General features: G+C 36.9%; 1 protein-coding gene across 4 annotated transcripts in view; it reads right to left on the bottom strand.

The window, feature by feature from the left end:
* Positions 1–10,242: 10,242 nt before the first annotated feature.
* Positions 10,243–23,343, bottom strand: part of PHKB (phosphorylase kinase regulatory subunit beta) — a 199,119-nt gene continuing 186,018 nt past the window's right edge. The window contains exons 28-31 of one of the 4 annotated variants that reach the window (XM_036832517.1): positions 18,032–18,161; positions 13,849–13,956; positions 11,787–11,927; positions 10,243–11,134 (exon numbers count right to left, since the gene is read on the bottom strand). In XM_036832517.1, coding sequence (XP_036688412.1) covers positions 10,997–11,134; positions 11,787–11,927; positions 13,849–13,956; positions 18,032–18,161 — 517 coding nt within the window. In that variant the 3' untranslated portion in view covers positions 10,243–10,996. The remainder of the gene's footprint in view (positions 11,135–11,786; positions 11,928–13,848; positions 13,957–18,031; positions 18,162–23,343) is intronic. The other 3 variants (XM_036832520.1, XM_036832518.1, XM_036832519.1) reach the window with 3 other exon arrangements.

Raw genomic sequence — 23,343 nt, 5'->3', positions numbered from 1 at the left:
CACCAAGTGTGATGGGTTCTAAGGAGAGCTATCCTTAGTTGGGTTGGGGACTCCATTAGGGGTGGGGGAGGGGGGATGCAATGCAGCAGAAATGGAAGAAAGTTTCCATTCTTTCGTGTTTACAACAAGGAGGGTTCTCCCTCCCCTGAGGACACTATTTCAGACTTGCTTTTTCTTAGCCATTATTGTCATTAAAGAAAGATAGATGGTAGATGGATAGATAGATAGATGGTTAAAAAATAAAATTAACCCAAATCAGCTATTTCAGAAGGTGAGCAAATTAGCAGTGATGTAAGAGGCCAGATCTGAAACCATGTCGATCTCTGTTCTGATCCTGGCTGTGCCACTGAGTTTGCCCAGACTGTTTAACCTCTCAGTTACTCAGTTTCCTCATCTGTGAAATGGGAGTAATAACAGTGCCTTCCTCATTTAACCCTAACCCTAATAGTGTTAGGGTTAAATGTGATAAATCATTCCAAAAGCTTAGCAGAGGTGGAGCCAAAACTCCTGATGGACATCATGGGGAGGTGTCCCAGGTAAATCTATAGGGAGGGTCTGGGCAGGATGTCTCTGGGTACATGGCTCCCTGGCTTTTCAGTCATCTCCTGGGGCAGCAGGCATCCTTTCTCCGGGCTGAGATCTGAGTCTTTTAAACCACGTTTTCTCTTTGTCCCATTTATGATTTTGTGATTACAGACAGTGAGACAGGCAGGCAAGCAGTCCCACTCCCTGCTGAGGAACTTTCTTCTGGTTCAAGCCAGATGTCAAGTGGGCAATTACAGAGAAACAAGGCCATCAGCGTCCTGGCAGTGGAAACAGGAAGATGTCAGATTCTGAAGACAGAAGTAAGAAGACAATGGGACTTGGCAACTGAGGATGAGGGCTTTAAATATGACCACAGGTTTGGTGATAACGGGCATGCCATAGTGAAGAGACCTTGAAGCCAGAAATGGGAAGTGTCTATACTGGGGAGGAAAAACAAGTTCTATAAAATTTGGATAAGAAAGGGTTTAATGAAAGATGGTAGGACAGATGAATGTAAATTTCTAGTGGACAAATAAGAGATACAGTGTGTATATGTATACACACACACATATATATGTTATGAGGATACAGGTGATATTTAAGGCAAGAGAATGGAGGCACTCTTTGAAAGACAGCACTTAGCAACACGGGGAGTGAAAGTTTAAAGCAAAGGGGCTGATACACACAGTTACATAAATGGAAGATGGATTGATAAAATGGCAGAGTTGAAGGGACCTTTGCAAAAATGTAGCCCAAGTAAATCACTTTAAGGATAAAGAAACTGAGGTTCAGAGAGCATCAGTGATTCATCGAGTGGTCCACAACATCCAGAAAAATGGGAGATCAGGGGCCTGAGACTAAGTTCTCAAACTCCTAGTTTTTGTCCTTTCCCACAGTTCTAGGCAGGAGACCAGGAAATGGCTGTGTGCAAGGTGAATGTTTATTAATACTGACCACCAAAATGAAATTGGCAAGCATGAGCTTCTAAACTGGGGTAAAATAGACTTATGAGTCAAGGAATTATGAATACTAAAAAAGTGAATGCCCTTTGTCCTTTAACATAGATCAATGGGAAACAACAACAACAAAAAAGCAAACCCAGAAAAATACCTTAAAATGAAAGGTAATCTCCTTAACTGAGGGCTGATTAATGATTTCAAGGGCTGGAGAATCACTCCCCTACTTTTTTCAGGATAAAGAAGTGGCAGAAAAAATCGGATTCAAACGATTTCATTTCTGCTTGAATTCATCCTGCTTCTTTTCAGCCCAGAGTCGTGCATGAAGTTGACCAAAAGAAAAACTTGATTGCACTGCCAAACTTCTAGGTCATAAGCTGTACTTTCATAATTTGCAATATCTCCATCAAAAAACAATTGAATCTGAAGAGCTAGTAATGCATGTTGCATGAAGGATTTCTGATTATAGCACCCACTTTCAGGCTCAGAAAACAAACACTTCTCTAAATGATCCAAACCCCTTCTGAACCGATCATCTCTACTGGTGGCTCAGCTGGTATCTGAACCAAAATTGCCACTTAAACCTGCCCCTGTAGTTCACTATACTGAGAGCACAAGATGGGAGAGTTAGTTATCCACCTCGCGTTGTACTTCTCTACCAAACGCAGGAAGATGGCACTTGATGGTGAGTGGCTGATGTTATCGAGTTTCTTCGTTCTCATTCTACCGTGGGCTCAAAAGAAGAGTAAGATGCACTCACGCTGTGAACTTTCGTGCTTATTTGGTACCCTTCAGTGCGTTCTACAAGATGGAACTGGGACCTGCTTTTTCTATCAGACGGATATGCCTCAGGTAATCTTTTTGAAGCAAGAAGGAGGATTAGCCAGGTTCCAGTGTAAATGTTTTTCTTGGAGCAGCAGGGGTTCCAGCTCCCTCATTTAGGGAAACTGCTCCCTTGGGTTCCCACTGTGCTGTTCCTAAGGTGCATCACAGAGGAACCAATGCTGTTGCAAAGTGGGCATATGGGCTATGGGACAGCAGGAGAGTCCCTAACCGTACCCCAGACCTCTCAAATCTTCAAAAATAGATGAGCTTGTTTCTTCATGAAGCATCTTTAAACCAGTCATGGAACAATGTTAATATGTATCAAAAATTTAAATTTTCCATTTAAACGTCCTCTGCATATGTGAAATAACTATTTCATAGTTCTGAGTGTTAATATTGTGAACTGGAATCTGACTGTTCAGACACTATTTGTGGGGCCTTGGATAAGATGCTTAAACTCTGTTCCTCAGTTTCCTCATAATGTAAAAGGAGGATACCAATAGTTCCTACCTCATAAGGTAGAGCTAATATACATAAAGCACTAAGCCCAGTGCCTAGGATGTTAAGTGCTCAGTAAATGTAAGCTACTATTAGACTCCTTTATTACTCTATTAAGCTAACGAGTCGTATAGCTATGTAATGTTTTCTTCAAAAAACCACCTTTTCGATTTATTGTTTTTGTTTTTGAATTGATTTCTGTTTCACTTTATCATTTTCTTTCTTGTGCTTTCCTTATGTTTTATTTTAAAACTTCTGGTCATGAGTATTTATTCATTTATTTCCATTCTATTTTGTTTAGTACTATGTTTAAAAATATGAATTTTTGTCTGAATGTGGTTTTAGCCTTCTTATATGTAGTAATTTGATTCTAGTATAGATATTCTGAAATTTCAATTTTGGTTTCAATTTAGAAAGGAATTTCAAAATTTCCAAGAGCCTGGCTTTTTTCTTTTCTATTTTGGTTATGAAACTAGGGTTTTTGTTTGTTTGTTTGGTTGGTTGGTTTTTTCCCTTTTGCTTTACATAAAAGAATGCAGTCATTGCTATTTCTAATTTTGAAATGCTTGGAGGCTTTCTTTGGCAACCCAAATTCGGTCAACTTCAAAATGTTTTAGGGGAACTAGAAGGTGTTATCTCAGTTGTTTGGATATGGAATTAAATATTTATGTATTAGTGATTATACTGTTCCATGCTATCATTATTTGTCTGTAGATTTAGTTTGTCTACGTTTTTGTTTCTCCTTGCATTTTCAGACACTTGCTTTATGTATCTTGATACTTACACTGGTTAAACAATTCTTTGTGTTACATTCTTTCTGTCCAAATAACCGGGATAGTTTCTATCTCTGGACAGAACACTGGCTCAGTAGTCAGCGATGGCTGTTGTAGTAAGCAGAGTGTGTTGGGGAGGTGGGGACGGGCAGAGACTGCTGCACAGTTAGAAAGAGACTGAAGCAGTTTGGCTGCCACATTCTCTGTAGTCATTGTCATCCCAGCCCACAGGAACGGGGAAGGAGCACGGAGGGGCAAGCAGGGAGGTTTATGCGCCAGGCCTATAAGTGGCACTCATTTGTTTTGCTGACATCCCATTGGAGAACATTCCCGTGAAGTCACAAGGCCACACTCAACTGTGAGAGAGAATAGACTGTATGGCAAATCTGAGCAGCCATATGCCAAGCTATAATTGTTACTATGCAAGTGAAGAATAGATTTTGACGGACAGCTAGCAATTTCTACCATGATGCTGTGTTTTGTTTTGTACACTGTTAGGCCACTTGTACTCTAGTTATGGATTTAATGCTTTTTAAAAATTTTAATTCAATGCTGTCTGATAGTAAAGAAGACAGCTGCAGTTATAGTGGATCTATCACTATTCTTTTGTTTTCTATCTTGTGCTATATGGTCAATTTTCTGAACACCCCCCCCCCCCACCTTCTGGTAATTTAAAATTACTTTTGTATTTCAAATGGTAAACTTTTAAAAACTTTATTTCTTGATTTATGAACTTTAAAAAAATGAAGTGAATATTGACATCTTGCTGTGAAAGACAAGGGAATTAGCTCACTCATACCTCCTTCTCAGCCCCCACTGAGTTTTGTCAGCAAGCTCTAGGATTTTTGTCCCAGTCCATTAGTTATATTATTTTAAATTGTGAAGTTTTTCTTTCAAGTCATCTTTACATTCTTCTCTGTAAATACAAATTGCATAGTTAATTTTATATTTTAATGAATTAATTCTTATGTTTTTAATGTATCAAGTTTTCTCCATTACTATACTCTTCACATTGATCCCCTTGATTGACTGGATTTAGTCAAATATTATTTTCAAGAAAGGTTCATGGTTGTTACGATTCCTGAGTTACTGCCTATTTAAGAATTCTTCATTTGCCTTTATAACTGGCTGGGAAAAAAACTTAGGTCACACTTTTTGTGTGACATTGAACTGATGTGGAGAAATTCAGCCCTACCTGATGGGATTTTTTTGGTCTGAACTTCTCCAAGTAACTTCTCCAAGATGTTTCAGTGTTGTTCATTCTGTATCAAAATTTTCTGAAACACGATGTATCCTCTTTATCTTTTAGTTCCTCCTTATTTAGGGAAAACTTTATCATATCTTTGAATTTTTTTTTTTTTTCCTGTGCCAATCATAGCCTTCTCTACCTACAGATACCAATTCTAGGTTGGATCAACCTTGTCCACCCCTGTTTCTTTTCTTTTCCATTTGCATTCACTGTGGTTCTCTCTCTGATTTGCCAATCTCTCAGATGAAACAATCAAAATGCCCACTCCTAGTAGCTATTCCCTTCCTTGGGGAGCATGACTGTGGCAGTCGTGTGGTTTGCACACTGCACAAAGGTGCCCAGTTGAGAGGGTAACAGGGGGCTGAAATCCAGTTTATGCTAGGCTCTCTGAGCTACGTGTCCAAGGCTTAGTATGGGTCTGTATCTATTCAAAGAAAGGATCTTTTTCTTTGCACAAAGGTACTAAACCTTGTGCTCACAGGGCTGAGTGTGCTCAGAAAGGGTGCCTTCTTCTAATTCACACAGCTGTCAAGTGGGCTGGCAATAGTCCTGCTGGAGAATAATGTGGGACAGTGTTATGTGTGGTGGGGGAAGAACTTCCATCCTGTAAGGACATTTTCTGTTTCTTTTCCCTTAGATGCTGATTCAGCTCTCATCTGATTCCCTCCAAACGCATTAGGTTTTTCATAATTTATCTACTGACCTTGTCCTCACCCTGTACAGCTTCTGGGAGGCCAGAGGATAGGAGCCAAATACAAATTCCTATGAGTCTTTTGTCTTCCTGCCGCTGTTCAGAGTTTACGGTATGAGGTTGTATTGCTTCCTTAGTTTGAATACTGCTGACGTTGTTTTGCCAATCCTTTCTCCCTCATTTTCCATTCACGTTTTTAGTTTCTGAGATGATAGAGTAGTTTTATGAATCCGGCTGCATACTACCATACTTCCAGACTCTCCTTGATTTAACTGTGGTCTCTCTGTGCTGTTATAACTATGTTTTCACATTGTGTAGATTCTTCTACTTTTATATACCATCTATTTAATATGCACGCTCATGAAGTACTTTTATCTGAACCTTTATCTTTAGAGTTCTGGTGAAAAGTTATTTATTCAGGTATTCTATAAATGTTGTTTGGTATCAGTAAGGCACTGCAAGCTTATCACATATTGGAGATGACATCAAGATGATCCCACACTCTGATTTTTTAAAACTGAAATATGACTTTTTCAGACTTAAATAAAATTGAAGGAAATCTGGAAAACACCATGCTTCTTAAAATGTTCTGGAAATGTAGCTGAATTGGACATTCAGTGAGGAGTTTCCAAAAGACATTGCTTGTACAATAAACTTACACAGTGAATCTGCCATTGTGATAAAGGAAGCCTTACATTAGATTTAAGTCTTGTCATGCCTGGATAAATGTGCTAATATTTTCAGTCAGTCTCTAGTACAGCTGTTAAAACATTTTGGCTCTGTAGGCCAAATGAAGCTTCTAAAATTCATGAGTTCTGTGTTCTAATTCTTATTATTTTTTTCTTTCCTAATTAGAAAACAGACATTGGCTTCTGTAGAGGGAATATCAAGATTTATTGATCCCAAAATATCTTTCAGAACAGCAAATTTTGAATTTCATGAAAACACAAACTCGATACATATGTCACAGATTCTGAATGCCTTCAGTAGTGGAAAACTTCAGAATTCTGCATATGTTACATTTAAGCAGGAAGCTAAAACTCATATCTGCATTTGCAAATGATGTTTGATTTCAGCTAAGACAGTGGCTGATTCCTGGCAACTCTGCTCAGCTAATCGGACTTCTTTTCTTAAAAATACAACATAGTTCCTTTTCCTCCATATTTCAGCAAATATTAAATATTTCAAGTTTTTTTTTTTTTATTTCCAGTTGCCCTAGCTATGAACTGTCAGTCCTCAATTCTCTCCATGGGTCTCATGTTTAAGTTTTTTTCATGCTTGTTTTATAAACTAGCTGCTTCATTATCTTTTCATAAACTCTCTTAATATATCAAGTCAAGTATTATCTTCTTTGCCATATCCCTCTCCTTAAGATGTTCTTGACCATCAACAAAATGAAAAGACAACTTACTGAATGGGAGAAAAGTATTTTCAAATCATATATCTGATAAGGGACTAATACCCAAAATATATAAAAAACTCATACAAAAAAATTCAATTAAAAAATGGGCAGAAGATCTGAAGAGATATTTTCCCAAGGAAGACATATAGATGACCAACAGGTACATGAAAAGATGCTCAACATCACTAATCATCAGGAAAATGCAAATCAAAACCACTATGAGAAATTATCTCACTCTTGTCAGAATGACTATTATATAAAAAAAGAAATAACCAGTATTGGTGAGGGTGTGGAGAAAAAGGGACCCTAATGCACTGTTGGCGGGAATGTAAATTGGTGCAGCCACTGTGGAAAACAGTATGGAAGTTTCTCAAAAAATTAAAAATAGAACAGCAATTCCACTTCTGGGTATTTACCCAAAGAAAATGAAAATACTAACTTGAAAAAATATCTGCACCCTCATATTCACTGCAACAATATTTACAGTAGCCAAGATATGCAAACAACTTAAGTGTCCATTGATGGATGAATGGATAAAGAAATATTCCACTATATATTAGCCATAAAAGAATGAAATCTTGCCATTTGCTACAACATGGATGGAACTCGAGGGCATTATGTTAAGTGAAAAAAGTCAGACAGAGGAAGAAAAACACAAATACCGTATGACCTCTCCTACATATGGAATCTAAAAAAAATAAGCAAGATCATAAATACAGAGAACAGATTGATGGCTGCCAGAGGTAAGGGGCTGGGGGTGAGAGAAATGGGTGAAAGGGGTCAAAAGGTAAAAAGAAAAAATAAACAAATATGATGCATTACTAAGCAACAAAAAGACAACAACAACAAAAAAAAAAACAAAAAAAGAAGGAAAGAAAAGAGAAGCAGCATTTGTTTTTTTTCTGGATGCACAAACCTAAAAGCAGTATGGAAGTAACCAAATTATCAATTTCAATTCAAGTTACTTTCCTCTTTAACCATAATATTACAGGAAAACTTACATTGAAATATAAGCCATATTTTAAGTAATGGCCATGCTCATATTTTACCTGTTTTCTGAATTTGCATATGGGGGGGTGGGGAGAAAAGAAAAGAATACAGTGAAAAAACCACCTATATTACTCTAAGCCATTTTGTGCATAGTGAAATTTTTTCTTCTCAAGAAAATGTAAAGTCATTTCTTTTTCTTAACACACATTCCAGACATTTTAAATGGATATTTCCTCAAAGAGCTGCAAAATTCACAAAGGAGTTCCTTGAAGTATTTTCACTATTGTAAATAAGCAAACAAAGAAAGGCCAATCTGTATGTGTGTGTTTTTGAAGAAAAAATTAAATATATGTATAAATATAAATTTAACATACATACACATATAAATAGGAATTGAATCTATGTAAATACATTTAATATATGCATGTTATGTGCATATTAATTCTCCCCACTGAAATATTATTTATTATTGTTTTTTTAAGGAGTTCAGATTATTTCATGCAAATCTAATTAATCTTCAGTACTTCTTCAAGGTGAATAATAAAGCACCATTAGCTGCATTTTTTTTTTATGTTAAGGAAAGAGAATCAAATATGTAACAACAGAACAAGCTCTTTTTTTGTCACTCAAAAAAGATGCATTTTTATATAGCAAACATACAGAGTTCACAAATAATACAATGTGATAGATATATTTGTTGCATGTGTGTGTACGTGTAATGGGTTCTGCATCCACAATTTCAACCAATCATGGATCGAAAATATTCAGAAAAAAAATTTTCAGAGAGTTCCAAAAAGCAAAACTTGAATTTGCAGCGCACTGGCAACAATTTACACAGCGTTTACACTGTATTAGGAATTGTAAGTAATCTAGAGATGATTTATCGTGTACAGGAGGACGTATGTAGGTCATGTAAATACTATGCCATTTTATATAAGGAACTTGAGCATCCATGGATTTTGATATCCATGGGGAGTCCCGGAACAAATTTCCTGTGGGCACTGAGAAAAGACTGTACAGTTTGACTGACTTTAGTACTCAAATGCATCCACATTGCCAAATATAAATTGTTCTAGCTCTTTCAAATTATTGATCATTAGAGATAAAAAAAATTATTTCAGTGATACCACTTTTATTTCCTATTATTTATGTTACTACTGGAATTTTCTTCAGAGCCAGATTCATGCTCTGAGTCAAAGGGAAAACTCAAATTGACTGACTAGTGAGGAATTCTCAGTGGGCAATGAGCACTTACAGCATTTATCTAGAGGCTTGCAAAAGTGGTTTGTAATCCAGTAGGATCATGGTTCTGGACAGAAGCCAGTGATTGGTTTGGGATCAAAGATGATAGTGCAATCAGATAAGATAGCCTTAGGCCAGAACTCCTGAAGAAGCAAGGAGAACTCCTCCTAAACGAAATCATCCCCTATAGCCTGAATCAACTGTTACTGGCTTCTCCCCAGTAGGTTTTACCAGGAAATGTGGCAATCTAAGACTACAATCACATTAGAGGGAAGAAAAATCAGTCTGGGGTAGACTAGTGAGAAGTACATAGATTCTGTAATGACATACAGAAATCTGAATTCTTTTCATATTACAAGTGGAGGAATTTATTACATAATATGGACCATAGTATTCTTACCTGTAAAACTGGGATAACAATTTCTATTTCATATGATCAGTATGCAAATTTGATATTATAATTCATGTGAAACACTTAATACATAACAGGTTCTGAATAGATGTTATTTTTCTCCTTGATTTCCGAAAAAAAGAAAAGTTCTATTTGGTCAGATTTTTACCTCATTTTTCTCAATTTTGCCAACCTGCACACGTATGATTTCTTATGCAGGATCTAGGCAGTGTACCTCAAAGTTATGAGGAATGTGCCTGACTCTTCAGATTTTTTCATGTGCTCCTGCATTCATTTATTTGATATCAGTTTGACTTGTCACTGAAGCTACTTTGTCCTTTCTTTCTTAGATCCTTTCAAGACTCTACAAATGGGCTGCATTTTTTGTGACAAGTTTGACTTCTCAGGTGAAACTCAATAATCAGACTGGTCAGAAAAATGACTCTCTTTGGGGCCAGGGCTCAAATTAATGGGCTTCACTGTAATATTCAGTAAGGAAATAAATTCATAAAATTTAAATGTTTAATCTACTTTATATTTTTATTGACATTTGCTTAAGTGAATTTGGTAACAAAATATGTGTAATTGTAGGTACCATAGATTCTCTTCCATTTCATCTCCTGATCAATTAAATGAAAATATTCAGGAGTAATAAACTTGATACCGTGAAAAATGGGAACAAAGAATGTATCCAGATATATTCATTAATTCAGAAATAAAATTTAATGACTTTTAATTTTGTTTTTTATGAGTACAAACTAGGTTAACAGTCCACACTTCTGAATAATCTTACTTAAATTCTGTTTTTAGTAAGGGCACAAAGAAAATATTTGATCAGGCATAGATTTATTATTTTAGTTCAACCACTACAGTTAGCACAAATACAAAACCACAATCATGTTTACAAGGCAAAAATTGTACAATAGCTCTGTATACTAAAATATTATCAATAATGCAGTTTGAGAATCAAAATATCAGCTGGATGATTTTGCTTTTAAGATGCATACTGGTATCTTTTTCTAGCACTGTAATGCCACTTAAAAAAATTTACCTTTCCACATATTTTCATTCCTAGTACGCATAATTAGTTGGGAAATTCATTTAATTGGCAGTAAGGTGGGAATTTAGTCCAAAGTGCAAAGACTCATTTTGAGGAGCTGTGTAATCATAAAACATGCAGTGAACTTTCAATTCATAAACAATTACTATTGTTCAGTAAAGATTATTATTGTAGTGGGCATAATCATGAGAACTTATTTTCACTTGATTATAAGCAGTTCTTACCATCAGAGTGCTTATGGCATGCAAGAGGTCCAATAACTCTGCCAAGGGTGTGGCAACCACTCACCAGCATGATCAGCCCACACATTAACGGCTGCCTTGATTAAGCTTCAACACAAACTTCACACACTTCTGGAAAACCTGCCTCAACAGAGTCTCTAACACCTTCCTCACTAGCTAACCAGACATGGGTCATCATTGCTTGGCTTGACTTCTCCTTCCAGCAGCAAATTCATCACGACCTTTGTCAAATAGCTGCATGTTCCTCTTTTTCCCAGGGGGGGAGTATTGTAAAAGGAAGTCATGTCATCCTACAAAGGAAAACAATAAGCAAGTTGTTTGATTTTTTTGTTGGTAAAGAGTTGACAGGTAAAGTCAGTGTCAGCCTAGAGGGAAAAATAAATTCACAGAAATATTTCCTCATGGAAAAGATGAGCTTCTTGAGTTTTTCTTTTATTTTCCTGAGGTGTCTTCTCAGCATATAAAGCAAAGACAGACATTTTTAGTATTCTCCTCTTTGCGGATAATTTTTATTTACTTAGGGAACCTTTTTACTGACAAGCATAAAATATTAAACAGAGAGCCTGGAAGGGACTATATTAGGTAGTACACAGTGCCAATGTAGTCTGTTACTCATTCCCATCCTCCCCAGAATTTAATTTTATAGCCTTCTGGAATCTATGGCTCTTTGCTGGTAAAACACATTTTAACTGCTAACTATAAAAAGGAAAATTTATCTCTTCTTAGATTTCTTTTTAGTTAGAACTTCATAGCTGAACTGACTAGTAATTAACTAAAAAGTAACATTAATTCCTTAAATAAATCAGACTTCCCTCTGCCTCTCAAGTACTCTATTTTGTACTCTGTAAATCTGTTTCATAAGTTAAATGATAAGAGATTAGGGATATTTTGAAGAACTGAGACAAAAAAGCAATTCTACAAAAAGCTATTTTGTCTACTTACTTGTTTTTCAACTTCTTTTAGTTGACTCTCATCTTTTTGAAATTCATGAAATGCTTCTTTCACCAGTTTGTCTAGATCTACTTTGTCTTGAAATTCTAGCTCAGGGTTTCTTTCCAGTACAGTGGATACAACCATTAGTAACTAGAAGAGACAGACACATTGAAAGCCAATTATATGAACCATAAAAGCGACACAGTCTGGATATGTTTTCATTCTTTACTCAGACTGATGTATGGTCCTCATATTCCACAGTGTGTTCTGTACAATGATAGGCTTTAGGATCATCCATGGATGGAATCTTCCTAATCTTGCCAATTAATAGCATGAGTTCTGTTTGGAAACTTCACTTTTTTTTTCATTGTATGTATCCCTGTAGCTGTATGGAAATGTTTTTTAGTCACTTAAATAAAACTAATAACTTAGAAAAATGACTTTTCTAATCCTGTCAACAGTACATAGTGCCCTATTCACCCAAAGTGTCTGAACTCTTTCTGGTCTTCAGGCCTTAATCCTTGGTGGCAAGACACCAGAACAGTGTCCAGTGGAGCAGAGGCTGCCTCGGAAGAGGTGGTAGGCAACAAAGCCAGAGAAGGCAGATGAGTTCAGTGGAGATTCTGGATCTAGGCTCAGGATCAAATGACTTGGAGTCTAGCACCCCAAAATGAGTATAATTCTGTGACATCATAGTATTTTTCAGGGGACAGTTATGTTTTAAACAATATACTTAACTCTGACTATGACATGAGTACTATTTGGTTTGTATAAGCTATCTTAGTTTAAGGCATCATCCTATTGTTTGGCTACCCTATACATTTATCTAAGTAGTAATGTTCATTTTATATGACAAACTGTAATATGCAAAGATTGTATCTGAGTATACAATGCTTGGTAAAGACTTTCTCATGATGATTATGGCTTCTAAGTTGGACATGGAATTATGGCCTCATAATCCCCAACTTGGGAATCTTTCTGCATGTATTTTATTGAAATGCTTCCCAAACAGAACTGGAAAGAACCAAAGGAAACAGAAAAATCCAGGGGTCACAATGTGGGAGACCTTGGCGCAGGGCTTTAGTCAAAAGAATTCGAAGTTTTGCTCAAGTACTAAATGTAGATTTCTTCTGCAAAGAGAATGACTTTATTTTAGAGATAATTATGGGCACAAGATACCAAAAGGTTAACAGCACAAGGAAGGCATTCACCCTTCTAAAAACCCCGTCTTTAGACGGGGATTTTAGGAGGTGCCACATCCAGTTCAGCACTCACTGAGAGCTTCTGTATCAATAAGACATATTACCCACCCTCAAGAAACACAAAGTCTGATGGAGACATTCCCAGAGAAACAGACAAAGTGAGGATGAGCTATAAATTATATCCATTCATTTGAGGGATTCTCAAATCAAAGATCAAGGATTCTCAAAATGTATTTTTTTTCTTTTTTCTTATTTATTTATTTATTTATTTTCTCTCTATGTATTTGATATAATGTTTTAAAATGGCAAAAAAATATGTGTACACATGCGCATGCACGTGTGTGTGTATGCTAGCATTTAACTTTATATGGAGCAATGATGATACACAAAATTACACGCCTTCTCTGATCACAGAGAGATGTCTAGAAAGGTGTCCCTCAAAATAATAGTGACAATCTATTGTTAGTGGATATAGAGACATTTTTGGCTTTCTTTTCTATAATTTTCTGAACTATTGAAATTTTGTACAATAGTCATGAGTTATTTCTGTAAACAGAAAAAAAAAAAAAGACAAATAGAAAAAGGTCACTTCCTCTCTTTCATAGTATCGTTGATGCACTTACTGTGGGGGTGAGTGTGTAGCTGAGAAAGTTGGGCAGTTAGCCTTTCCACCCTGATGGATTTAAGATGTTTGAATTGTTCATGTGCTTCAACTTGGGTCAAGGATGGCCATCTTCTCCAGGACTCAACTGGAGATTTGGGTTAGGTGAGGAGTGGAATTCCTGGTCTCTTGGGCAGTTTCCTTATACTAGTTTTCAGGGAACAGATAGAAAGCACTTCTTCAGCAATCTACATTTTAAAATACAAACCTCCACAACTATCTGTCTGTATTTTGGCTGGTCGATATTTCCCAACATGTCTTCAACAAGGAGAGAGAAATTCATCTCATACATGGTCATATCTGACAGGGTTGGTTGCTGAAAGAAATAACTCAATATTAATATGCTGCATTGTTATATCCTGGTTCCCACTTAATAGGAAAATTTCATTTTCTAGTCAATAATCTTTTTCAGCTTCTACAAAACCTTATAGAGCATTTTCAGCTATATGACTATCGGATTTTATATATGTCAAATTACTGAAGCCAACCAGCTGACTATTGTGATAAATTAAACCTCCTGTTTTTAGTAGTTATCTTTACTATATTAATGTTTTTAGGGAAAAGGGACTATATTAGAAAACCACTTCAATACACAAACAGAACAGCCAAAAATTGAGACAACAAATAAGAGTACATATTGCTTTCAGAATTAACACAAGAAGTTATTATGCTTGCTGTCAGACTTCAGCATGTAAGTCACCTGCTATTAAATTAACATCATTTCTGTGGCAGGTCCTTTCTGAGCTGGCAGCATAAAAATGCATACAAATAAGTGAAACAACATTATGTGCAGAAAAAAGCAAAACAAAAAAAATGTTCTCTACTCTACTCCTTATATTTCATTTAAGACAAGTGTATTGCAAAATCTTCCATTCACATTCCACAAACCAAATGAAAGCAGAAAATAAACTCAAATCTGAACCAAATCTGGGCATGGTAGATAATCTTCAAAGGATGGAAGGAAAGGCTCTAAATGTTAGGCTCATATGGTGGAAAGCAGATGGAGTCCCCAGAATTATTACCAGAGATGCAGAGATGATGAGTCATACTTATTTGCTTTTACCTCAGTGATGATTTACAGTGAACTTAATCACAGCCTCTGAACAATGTCTATCTACGTACTACTCAAAATGGGACCCAGCAGAAATGTCTCCTTTCAATCAAATGACAGCAGTGTTATTCTGCTTGGTATAATAATGCCTCAGTCCTATATTCAGTATGGTCCATCTATTGTATTCTGTATTCAATACAATCCAACATAATGTTAATGTTTACAGGTAGTACCTAATTAGGGGAAAATGAAGCTGGTTGTTCAACAGGGTACGGGCGTACCTTGTTTTATTGTGCTTCACTTTACTGCACTTTACAGATTTTTTTTTTTTTTTTTACAAATTGAAGGTTTGTGGCAACTCTGTGTTGTTAGATGACGGTTACCAATTTTTAGCAATAAAGTACTTTTTAATTAAGGTACGTACATTGTTTTTTTAGACATAATGCTATTGCACACTTAGTAGACTACAGTGTAGGGTAAACATAATTTTTATATGCACTGGAAAACCAGAAAATTTTATGTAATTTGCTTTATTGCAATCGTCTGGAACCAAACCTGCAATATTTGAGATATGCCTGTAATTATAACTGTTTAGATGTCTAGCAATGAGACTAATGGGGTTACAGAAGAAAAGGAAGAACTTTTCATGGGTTCACATCAACTTCCTTTTAATATATCTCATTTGAAAAGTCAACCTAGCTAGTGTGCAATACGAAGTTAAACCTAGAGAAGAGACATCAAGGCTGCCTTATTTTCCAATCTCTGAAAGAAGTGGCAACTGTAGCAGAGAAGTTAAGAGAAAAGGCTCAGAAGTCAAATTGCTGGGGAAGGGGGTTGCACTCTGGGTCAGCTACTTCCTAGATGTGTGACCTTGGAAAAACCACTTAGCTGTGCTTTAGTTTCCTCATCTGTCAAACAGTAACAATAAAGTACCTACCTCAAAAGACTGTTGTGAGCATTAAAGGAGCACTTAGAAAAGTGCCTGGCACATAAAAATACTTAACATGTAGTTGTTGTTAGCAAGGAGAAAATACTAAATGTAAGTGGCCCAGGCAATTAGACAATTAAAAGAATATATCTGGTAGGTATTAGCAGGGGTTGGGAAAGAAGCTAACAAAACATTGCCAGAGTCCACTGTACACGGACACAAGGCCTAGCAGAAGAAGCAGGACACGAACAGTAGAGGCCAGCTCCCCACCCACAGGAGACAGAGCTGCCCCATACAACGGTCACAGAGCATCTGGGAAAGGGCTGGAGCACCTATACTGGCAGCCGACAAGAACCACTCAACAGTTTTGTTAATAGCATAAAGAATACTTTTAAAAAGTTCTTATTCATTTTTGAAAATAAATAATAGATTCACAAAGTTCAAATTCTGAAAGGTTAAAAAGGGTTTTCAGTGAAAAGCTGCTCTGTCCCCCCAGATCACAGTTCCTTTTCCCAAAGGCAAAGACTAGAACGCTACCAATTTCTCGTGGGTCCTTTCAGAAATACTCTATGTACATATAAACAAAATGAGTATGGGTGTGTGTATTTAAGAATATTTTATTTTCACAGATAGAGAGATCAAACGAGTAGTTGCCAGTGGGGTGAGGGAAGAGGAGAGGGGCAAGATAGGGGTAAGGGACTACGAGGTACAAACTATGTATAAAATAAATAAGCTACAAGTATACACTATATAGCAGCGGTCCCCAACCTTTTTGGCACCAGGGACTGGTTTCATGGAAGACAATTTTTCTATGGCGAGGGGTGGGGGTGGGGGGGATGGTTTTGGAATGATTCAAGCACATTACATTTATTGTGCACTTTATTTCTATTATTATTACATTGTAATATATAATGAAATAATTATACAACTCACCATAATGCAGAATCAGTGGGAGCCCTGAGCTCGTTTTCACTTGCCACTCCCTGTAGGGTTTTGATATGAGTCTGCAAGCAACTGATTTATTATGGTCTCTGTGCAGTCGAACCTCTCTGCTAATGATCATCTGTATTTACAGCCACTCCCCAGCACTAGCATCACCGCCTCAGCTCCACCTCAGATCATCAGGCATTAGATTCTCATAAGGAGCGTGCAACCTAGATCCCTCGCAGGTGCAGTTCACAGCAGGGTTCACGCTCCTATGAGAATCTAGTGCCGCCGCTGATCTGACAGGAGGCGGAGCTCAGGAGGTAATGCGAGCAATGGGGAGCGGCTGTAAATACAGATGAAGCTTCACTTGCTCACTCGCCCGCCACTCACCTCCTGCTGTGCAGCCCACTTCCTAACAGGCCATGGACCAGTACCGGTCTGTGGCCCAGGGGTTGGGGACCCCTGCTATACAGCACAGGGAATACAGCCAATATTTTATAATAACTTTAAATAGAGTATAATTTATAAAAATATTGAATCACTATGCTGTACACCTGAAACTAATATTGTAAATCAAGTATACTTCAATAAAAAAAGAATACTTGGTATAAAGACCTTCATCAAGAATAATTTGTTTGATGTTTCAACACTATAAACAGATACAGTACTCCATCTCTTGAAGACCTAATTATTCCCGTTTGTGCATAAGCACAATGATTTAGGTGTCAGGATTAAATAAAATAATTAAATCAAAGAGGCAGGCCAGTTTATATAACTTGGGAAACCATCTAAAGGAGGGAACACTAATTCATTCAGACCAACGGTAAGTTACATCTCAATTAAATAAGTGATTGTCTAATGACCTAAAAAGTTACTGTACTTTTCACATTCAGTGCAGTTCTTAACTAGTAATTTCCTTATCCACAGCATTACTAAGTCACCTTGTTTCTTAAGACTGATTTGGTTCTGTCTTTTGAAAGTATGTTTTCCTGTTTGTGAGGTCCCCCAGCACTGGCCCATTACAGTTGGTGGTGAAGGAACACCACCACTCAGTAATGTCAATATAAGAAACCCTAAATTCACTAATAAGCAAACAAAGGAAGGATAGATTGCTTGGCAAAAGGTTTGACCATATGGTGTCTTTAAACTGAGAACTTCCTTGAAACATCTGAAATATGATAAAACAAATTTTTTTTTTATTGAAAACAACTTTCAAGCAAAATATCCATTTGTAAAACAAGGCTTTTTTATAGAGGAACACTAAAACTGAAAAATAAAAGGAACTCAGATTGGGAAAAAATACTTCCAATCCAATTGACCAGACTTATTTTCTCCCTTCAGGTATCTGGATACCCCTACTTTAAATACTCTTAGAAAATGGAATAAGTAGAAAAGTTATTTTCAAAGCAGAGAAGGAAAGAACTCTCTGCTCCTTGAGGTCCCTTTATAAGTCCCTTTACTGACACAAACACAGTGGGGCTGTACCTGGGGCAAATGCCTTCCGGCTACAATGATTCCATTGGGTGTGCGCTCCAGGATCTGCCACACTCGGTCATAGAACTCAGGGGGAGTTCTATTCAAAGACCCATCGATCTGACGCCTGTTCAGCCAACATCTGTAGACCAAAAGAAAATGCCTCAGTGTTGAAAAACAAGCTTGTTCTGGCAGAAAGCAGGGCTTTTATATGGATTAATTGTTCCAATAGAGTGAGCAATAAAAGCCAAATTCCATCAATGATGCTTATCTACCACATGTTACAGAGGTTACTAAATATTTCAAAGTGAAAACAGAGCTTGCAGGAAAGGAGAAAATCCCCAAGATTTAAAGAAATTTAACAAGCAAAATGTTATTCTCTAGTAAGTTACTTACAACTCACTATGTGATTAAATGACTTTCTAACATGTAAAGCAGCTCAATGTAAAAACACAGCAGCAGTCATTTTCAAAATTAGTTCACATGGTCCTCACATACAATAAAATGTAAGCTCCATGAAGGCATGGGCATTGTATTGATATATATAGCTTGATCATTCCTATACACTTCTCCAAGAAAAGTGCTTAATAAACACCTGGTAAGTAGGTGAATGCTCAAAAAAGCATGATGTATCTAATGAAATTACCTTATTTTAAACCTTATGTGTCAATTTAAACCTTATATTTAGTTTTAAACCTTAATTTAAATATGGCCAAAGTACCAGTGCTGAAGAATCAGCTACCAAATTTTACATGTCATAATAATCGACATGTAAGAGTCAAAATTCTAGATCTATTATTTTCATAGATTAAATATTAAATCTTAAAGATGTAATAGTTACTTCAATCACAAACTGCTAAAGATGCAGAATTTGCATAATCTGAAAAGAACACACAAATGACACAGTAGTATATTCTTACAAAAGCTGAAGATAGGAACAAGTATAAACTTTTTATACTTGGTATTAAAACAGGCTGCAGAGTAAAATGTGTCATCAACCACAAGGTGGGAATGTAATGACCAACAGTATTTCTAGGTGTGAAAATAGCTATGCATGATACAGTAAACAGAAAAAGACATTTTTGTTCTGGTGAAAGAGGACCAATGAAATTACATCACTACATAAGTGAGGAGGCACTTTTTTGGACATACAGCTTCTTTTGATAGACCCACACGTGTGTGCCTGGGTTCAGTGCTATGCTAAAGAGAAAAAGCCAAAGGAGTTCCTTCATGACGTTTTATTTTGGATAATGGGTGTGCAAACTGAATATCCTATATTCTGCGTTTGATTTTTTTCCCCCTATTTCCTTTGTTTGGCAACAACAAAAGAGATGTTTTCCGAGTTCTATGAAGTCATGGTTAATACTATAAAAAGGAGATGTTTGCTTAGAACAACATAAAAGGTAGAAATGTGTGAATACTCACAGAGGAGGAATTATTTTAGAAGAATTCTCTTATTTTTACTTTTTTGGCTTTTTATTTTGAAAAAAATTAGACTTATAGAAAAGTAAAAAAAAAAATGAAGTTCCTCTTTACTCAGCTTCCTCTACTTGTCTCATCTTACATAACCAATAGCACAACTATTCGAAACCAGAAAATAAACACTGGTACAATACTACTAATCTATGGACCTTATTCAAATTTTGCCAATTTCACCACAAATATCCTTGTTTTGGTCCTGGATCCCATCCAGGATCCCACACTGCGTTTAGTTTCCAGGTCTCCTTAGGCTTCTCTACTCTGTGATAGTTCCTCAATCTTCATCTTTCACGACTTTGACATTTTAGAAATGTCAGTTATTTTGTAGAATGTACCTCAATTTAGGTTCGTCTGACGTTTTCTCATGATTAGACTTAGGTTATGCATTTTTCACAAGAATACCCAGAAATGGTTGTACCCTTCTCAGCACATATCAGGGGGTATGTGATGTTGATGTATCTTATTACTGGTGATGTTAACCTTGATCATTTGGTTAAGGTGGAGTCTGCTGGGTTTCTGCACTGTAAAGTTACAATTTTTCCTTTTACAATTAAAAAGTATCTTGAATGGAAATACTTTGAAATTATGCAAATTTTCCATTTCTCATCATACTTCTACCAGCTAAATTTAGTGGTTCTTGCCTGCAATAGTTATTACTCTTGTATTTGCCTAATGGTGATTTTTTTTTTTAATGCACTTTTTAAAAAATTTATTTATTTATGGCTGTGTTGGGTCTTCGTTTCTGTGCGAGGGCTTTCTCCAGTTGCGGCAAGCGGGGGCCACTCTTCATCACGGTGCGCAGGCCTCTCACTATCGTGGCCTCTCTTGTTGCGGAGCACAGGTTCCAGACGCGCAGGCTCAGTAATTGTGGCTCATGGGCCTAGTTGCTCTGCGGCATGTGGGATCTTCCCAGACCAGGGCTCGAACCCGTGTCCCCTGCATTGGCAGGCAGATTCTCAACCACTGCGCCACCAGGGAAGCCCTGGTGATTTTTTTATTTCCATCATTCCATCTATACTTAGTAATTGGAATTCCATTGTAATACAAGTCCCTTCTCTCCCATTTATCTATATATATCAGCATGGACTCATGGATATTTATTCTATCAGATGTAATCCAATAGTATCATTATTTATTTTCTTGCTCAAATTGTTCCAGCTTTGGCCATTGAGCCTTCTTCACGTTGTCTCCAGCATCCTTCTAACACACCTCTATAATTTTTTGGAGCACTTTCTTACTTTCTGGTACCACAAGATGCTCCAGGTTCGTCTTGTATTTTTCTTGACCCAGCCCTGGAATCAACCATTTCTCCAAGGAACTCTGGTTCCTTTATTAGAAAGTGGTATTTGGAAATCAATATCTGGGCACTAGGTTTGCTCATTGCTATTGGGGTTTCATTGCTTCTAGGTTCTCTCAGTGGACAATTAGGAAAGATATGGATGTAAGCTCGCATATACACACCCACATTTATTTCTGTATCTATTTCTGTATCTATACATCTGTGTAAAAATCATGAATTCATACTGATACTCCCAACTCCAGCCCAAAACCACAGGGTATATTCTAGCCACTCCTCTTTCCTTATTTGTAACTACATTTTCCAACAGTGAAAAAAAATCTGGCTCAAATTAGCCACATTTACTTATTTATTTAATATCAGTGTGTGTATGTATACACACCATATATATAACACTATGTATGTAAGTATGTGTGCAAATATATATATATAAATATATATATATATATATATATATATATATATATAAATTCCAGAATTGCTAATTCCTACCTCTGTGAGAAAAAAATTTATTATACAGAGTACAGGATTTGTGTGCAGTTCTTTTTTGTTTAGCTTTACAGTGTCTAGTCAATGTTTTCCAAAGGTACTTTGGTTAATTCTTGTCGTCCCCTCCCCCTTCAGTGTGGTAGTATTATTCATTTGTAATATGGTTAGGGTCAGTTGTTACTGTTTGTATTCTATTTTGGGTACCTTCCACACGTGGATTAATTTTAATTAATTATTTACATTTGGGGAATATAAAACATTACCATAGTTTAAGAGTCAGAGCTATTCAAATGGTATACTCAAGTGGAAGGTATATTCAAATGGAAGTATTGCTCAACCCTCAACCCTACTGCACTGTACCTATTTTTTTCATTCTTCCCACCCTGTTCCTCCCCACTCCCTGAAGGTAACCAATTAGTTTCTGATTTATCCTTCCTGTATTTCTTCTGTAAAAATGAGCAGATATCCCCTTCTTTCTTACATGAAGAGTAGCGTACAATACATACTCTTTTGTACTTTGCTGGTTTTTTTAAAAATTTTTATTTTGTTTATTTTATTTCTTTATTTTGGTTGCTCCTGGTCTTAGTGGTGGCAGGCGGGTTCCTTAGTTGCAGCTCACGGGCTCCTTAGTTGCAGCTCACCAGCTCCTTAGCTGCAGCACGTATGTTCCTTAGTTGTGGCACATGTGCTACTTAGCTGCGGCTGGCAGGCTCCCTAGTTGCAGTTCGCGGGCTCCTTAGTTGTGGCATGCGAACTCCCAGCCACAGCATGCATGCGGCATCCAGTTCCCTGACCAGGGATCGAACCCGCGTTTCCCCACACTGGAAGGCAGATTCTCAACCACTGCGCCACCAGGGAAGTCCTCTGGTTTCTCTTCAGAGTGTATAAACCTTTCGTCTTTTACTTTGCTGTTTTTATGTAACGATATAGCCTAGAAATTATTCCATATCAGTTCATAGAGACCACACTCATTCTTTTTTCACAACTTCGTAGTACTCCACTGTGTGGACATACCACAGTTTATTCAAATAATCCCTCATGCATGGGGACTAAGGACATGGGCATTCCAAAATTTGCAATTATAAACAATGATGCAATGAACAACCCTGTGCATATATATAATATCTATTCATGCTGTTGGAGGCAACCTCCAGGGTGGGTCCCTAAAAGTAAGACTGCTGGGTCAAAGGGTAAGTGCAAATGTAGACTTTTTTTTAGATGTTGTCCAATTCCCATATAGAAGAGTTGTAGTCACCAGCTATATATGGGAGTGTCTGTTTCTCCCCAGGCTCAGCAAATGTTTGCCACACTGTTTAACTTTGCTAGTCTGATAGATGAGAAATGGTATCTCAATGTGTTTTAATTTACACTTCTCTAATTATGAGTTAGTTTGAACATCTTTCCAAATATTTAAGGTCCATTTTTTAATGTTTTAAATGAACTGATCAATCATATTTTCCCCCATTTTTCTCTTAGGTTTTTGGTTCTTTGTCCCTCAATTTTTTTTTTTTTTTTAACACCTTTATTGAAGTATAATTGCCTTACAATGGTGTGTTAGCTTCTGCTTTATAACAAAGTTAATCAGTTATACATATACAATATGTTCCCATATCTCTTCCCTCTGGCATCTCCCTCCCTCCCACCCTCCCCATCCCACCCCTCTAGGTGGTCACAAAGCACCGAGCTGATCTCCCTGTGCTATGCGGCTGCTTCCCACTAGCTATCTATTTTACATTTGGTAGTGTATATATGTCCATGACACTCTCTCACCCTGTCACATCTCACCCCACCCCCTCCCCATATCCTCAAGTCCATTCTCTAGTAGGTCTGTGTCTTTATTCCCGTCTTGCCACTAGGTTCTTCATGGCTTTTTTTTTTCCCTTAGATTCCGTATATATGTGTTAGCATACTGTATTTGTTTTTCTCTTTCTGACTTACTTCACTCTGTATGACAGACTCTAACTCCATCCACCTCATTACAAATACCTCCATTTCATTTCTTTTTATGGCTGAGTAATATTCCATTGTATATATGTGCCACATCTTCTTTATCCATTCA

This window comes from Balaenoptera musculus, chromosome 19 (assembly GCF_009873245.2).
Source record: "Balaenoptera musculus isolate JJ_BM4_2016_0621 chromosome 19, mBalMus1.pri.v3, whole genome shotgun sequence".
Classification (NCBI taxonomy): domain Eukaryota; kingdom Metazoa; phylum Chordata; class Mammalia; order Artiodactyla; family Balaenopteridae; genus Balaenoptera; species Balaenoptera musculus.
The sequence above is the reverse complement of the archived record's forward strand: the minus strand, read 5'-3'. Positions and strand labels throughout refer to the sequence as shown.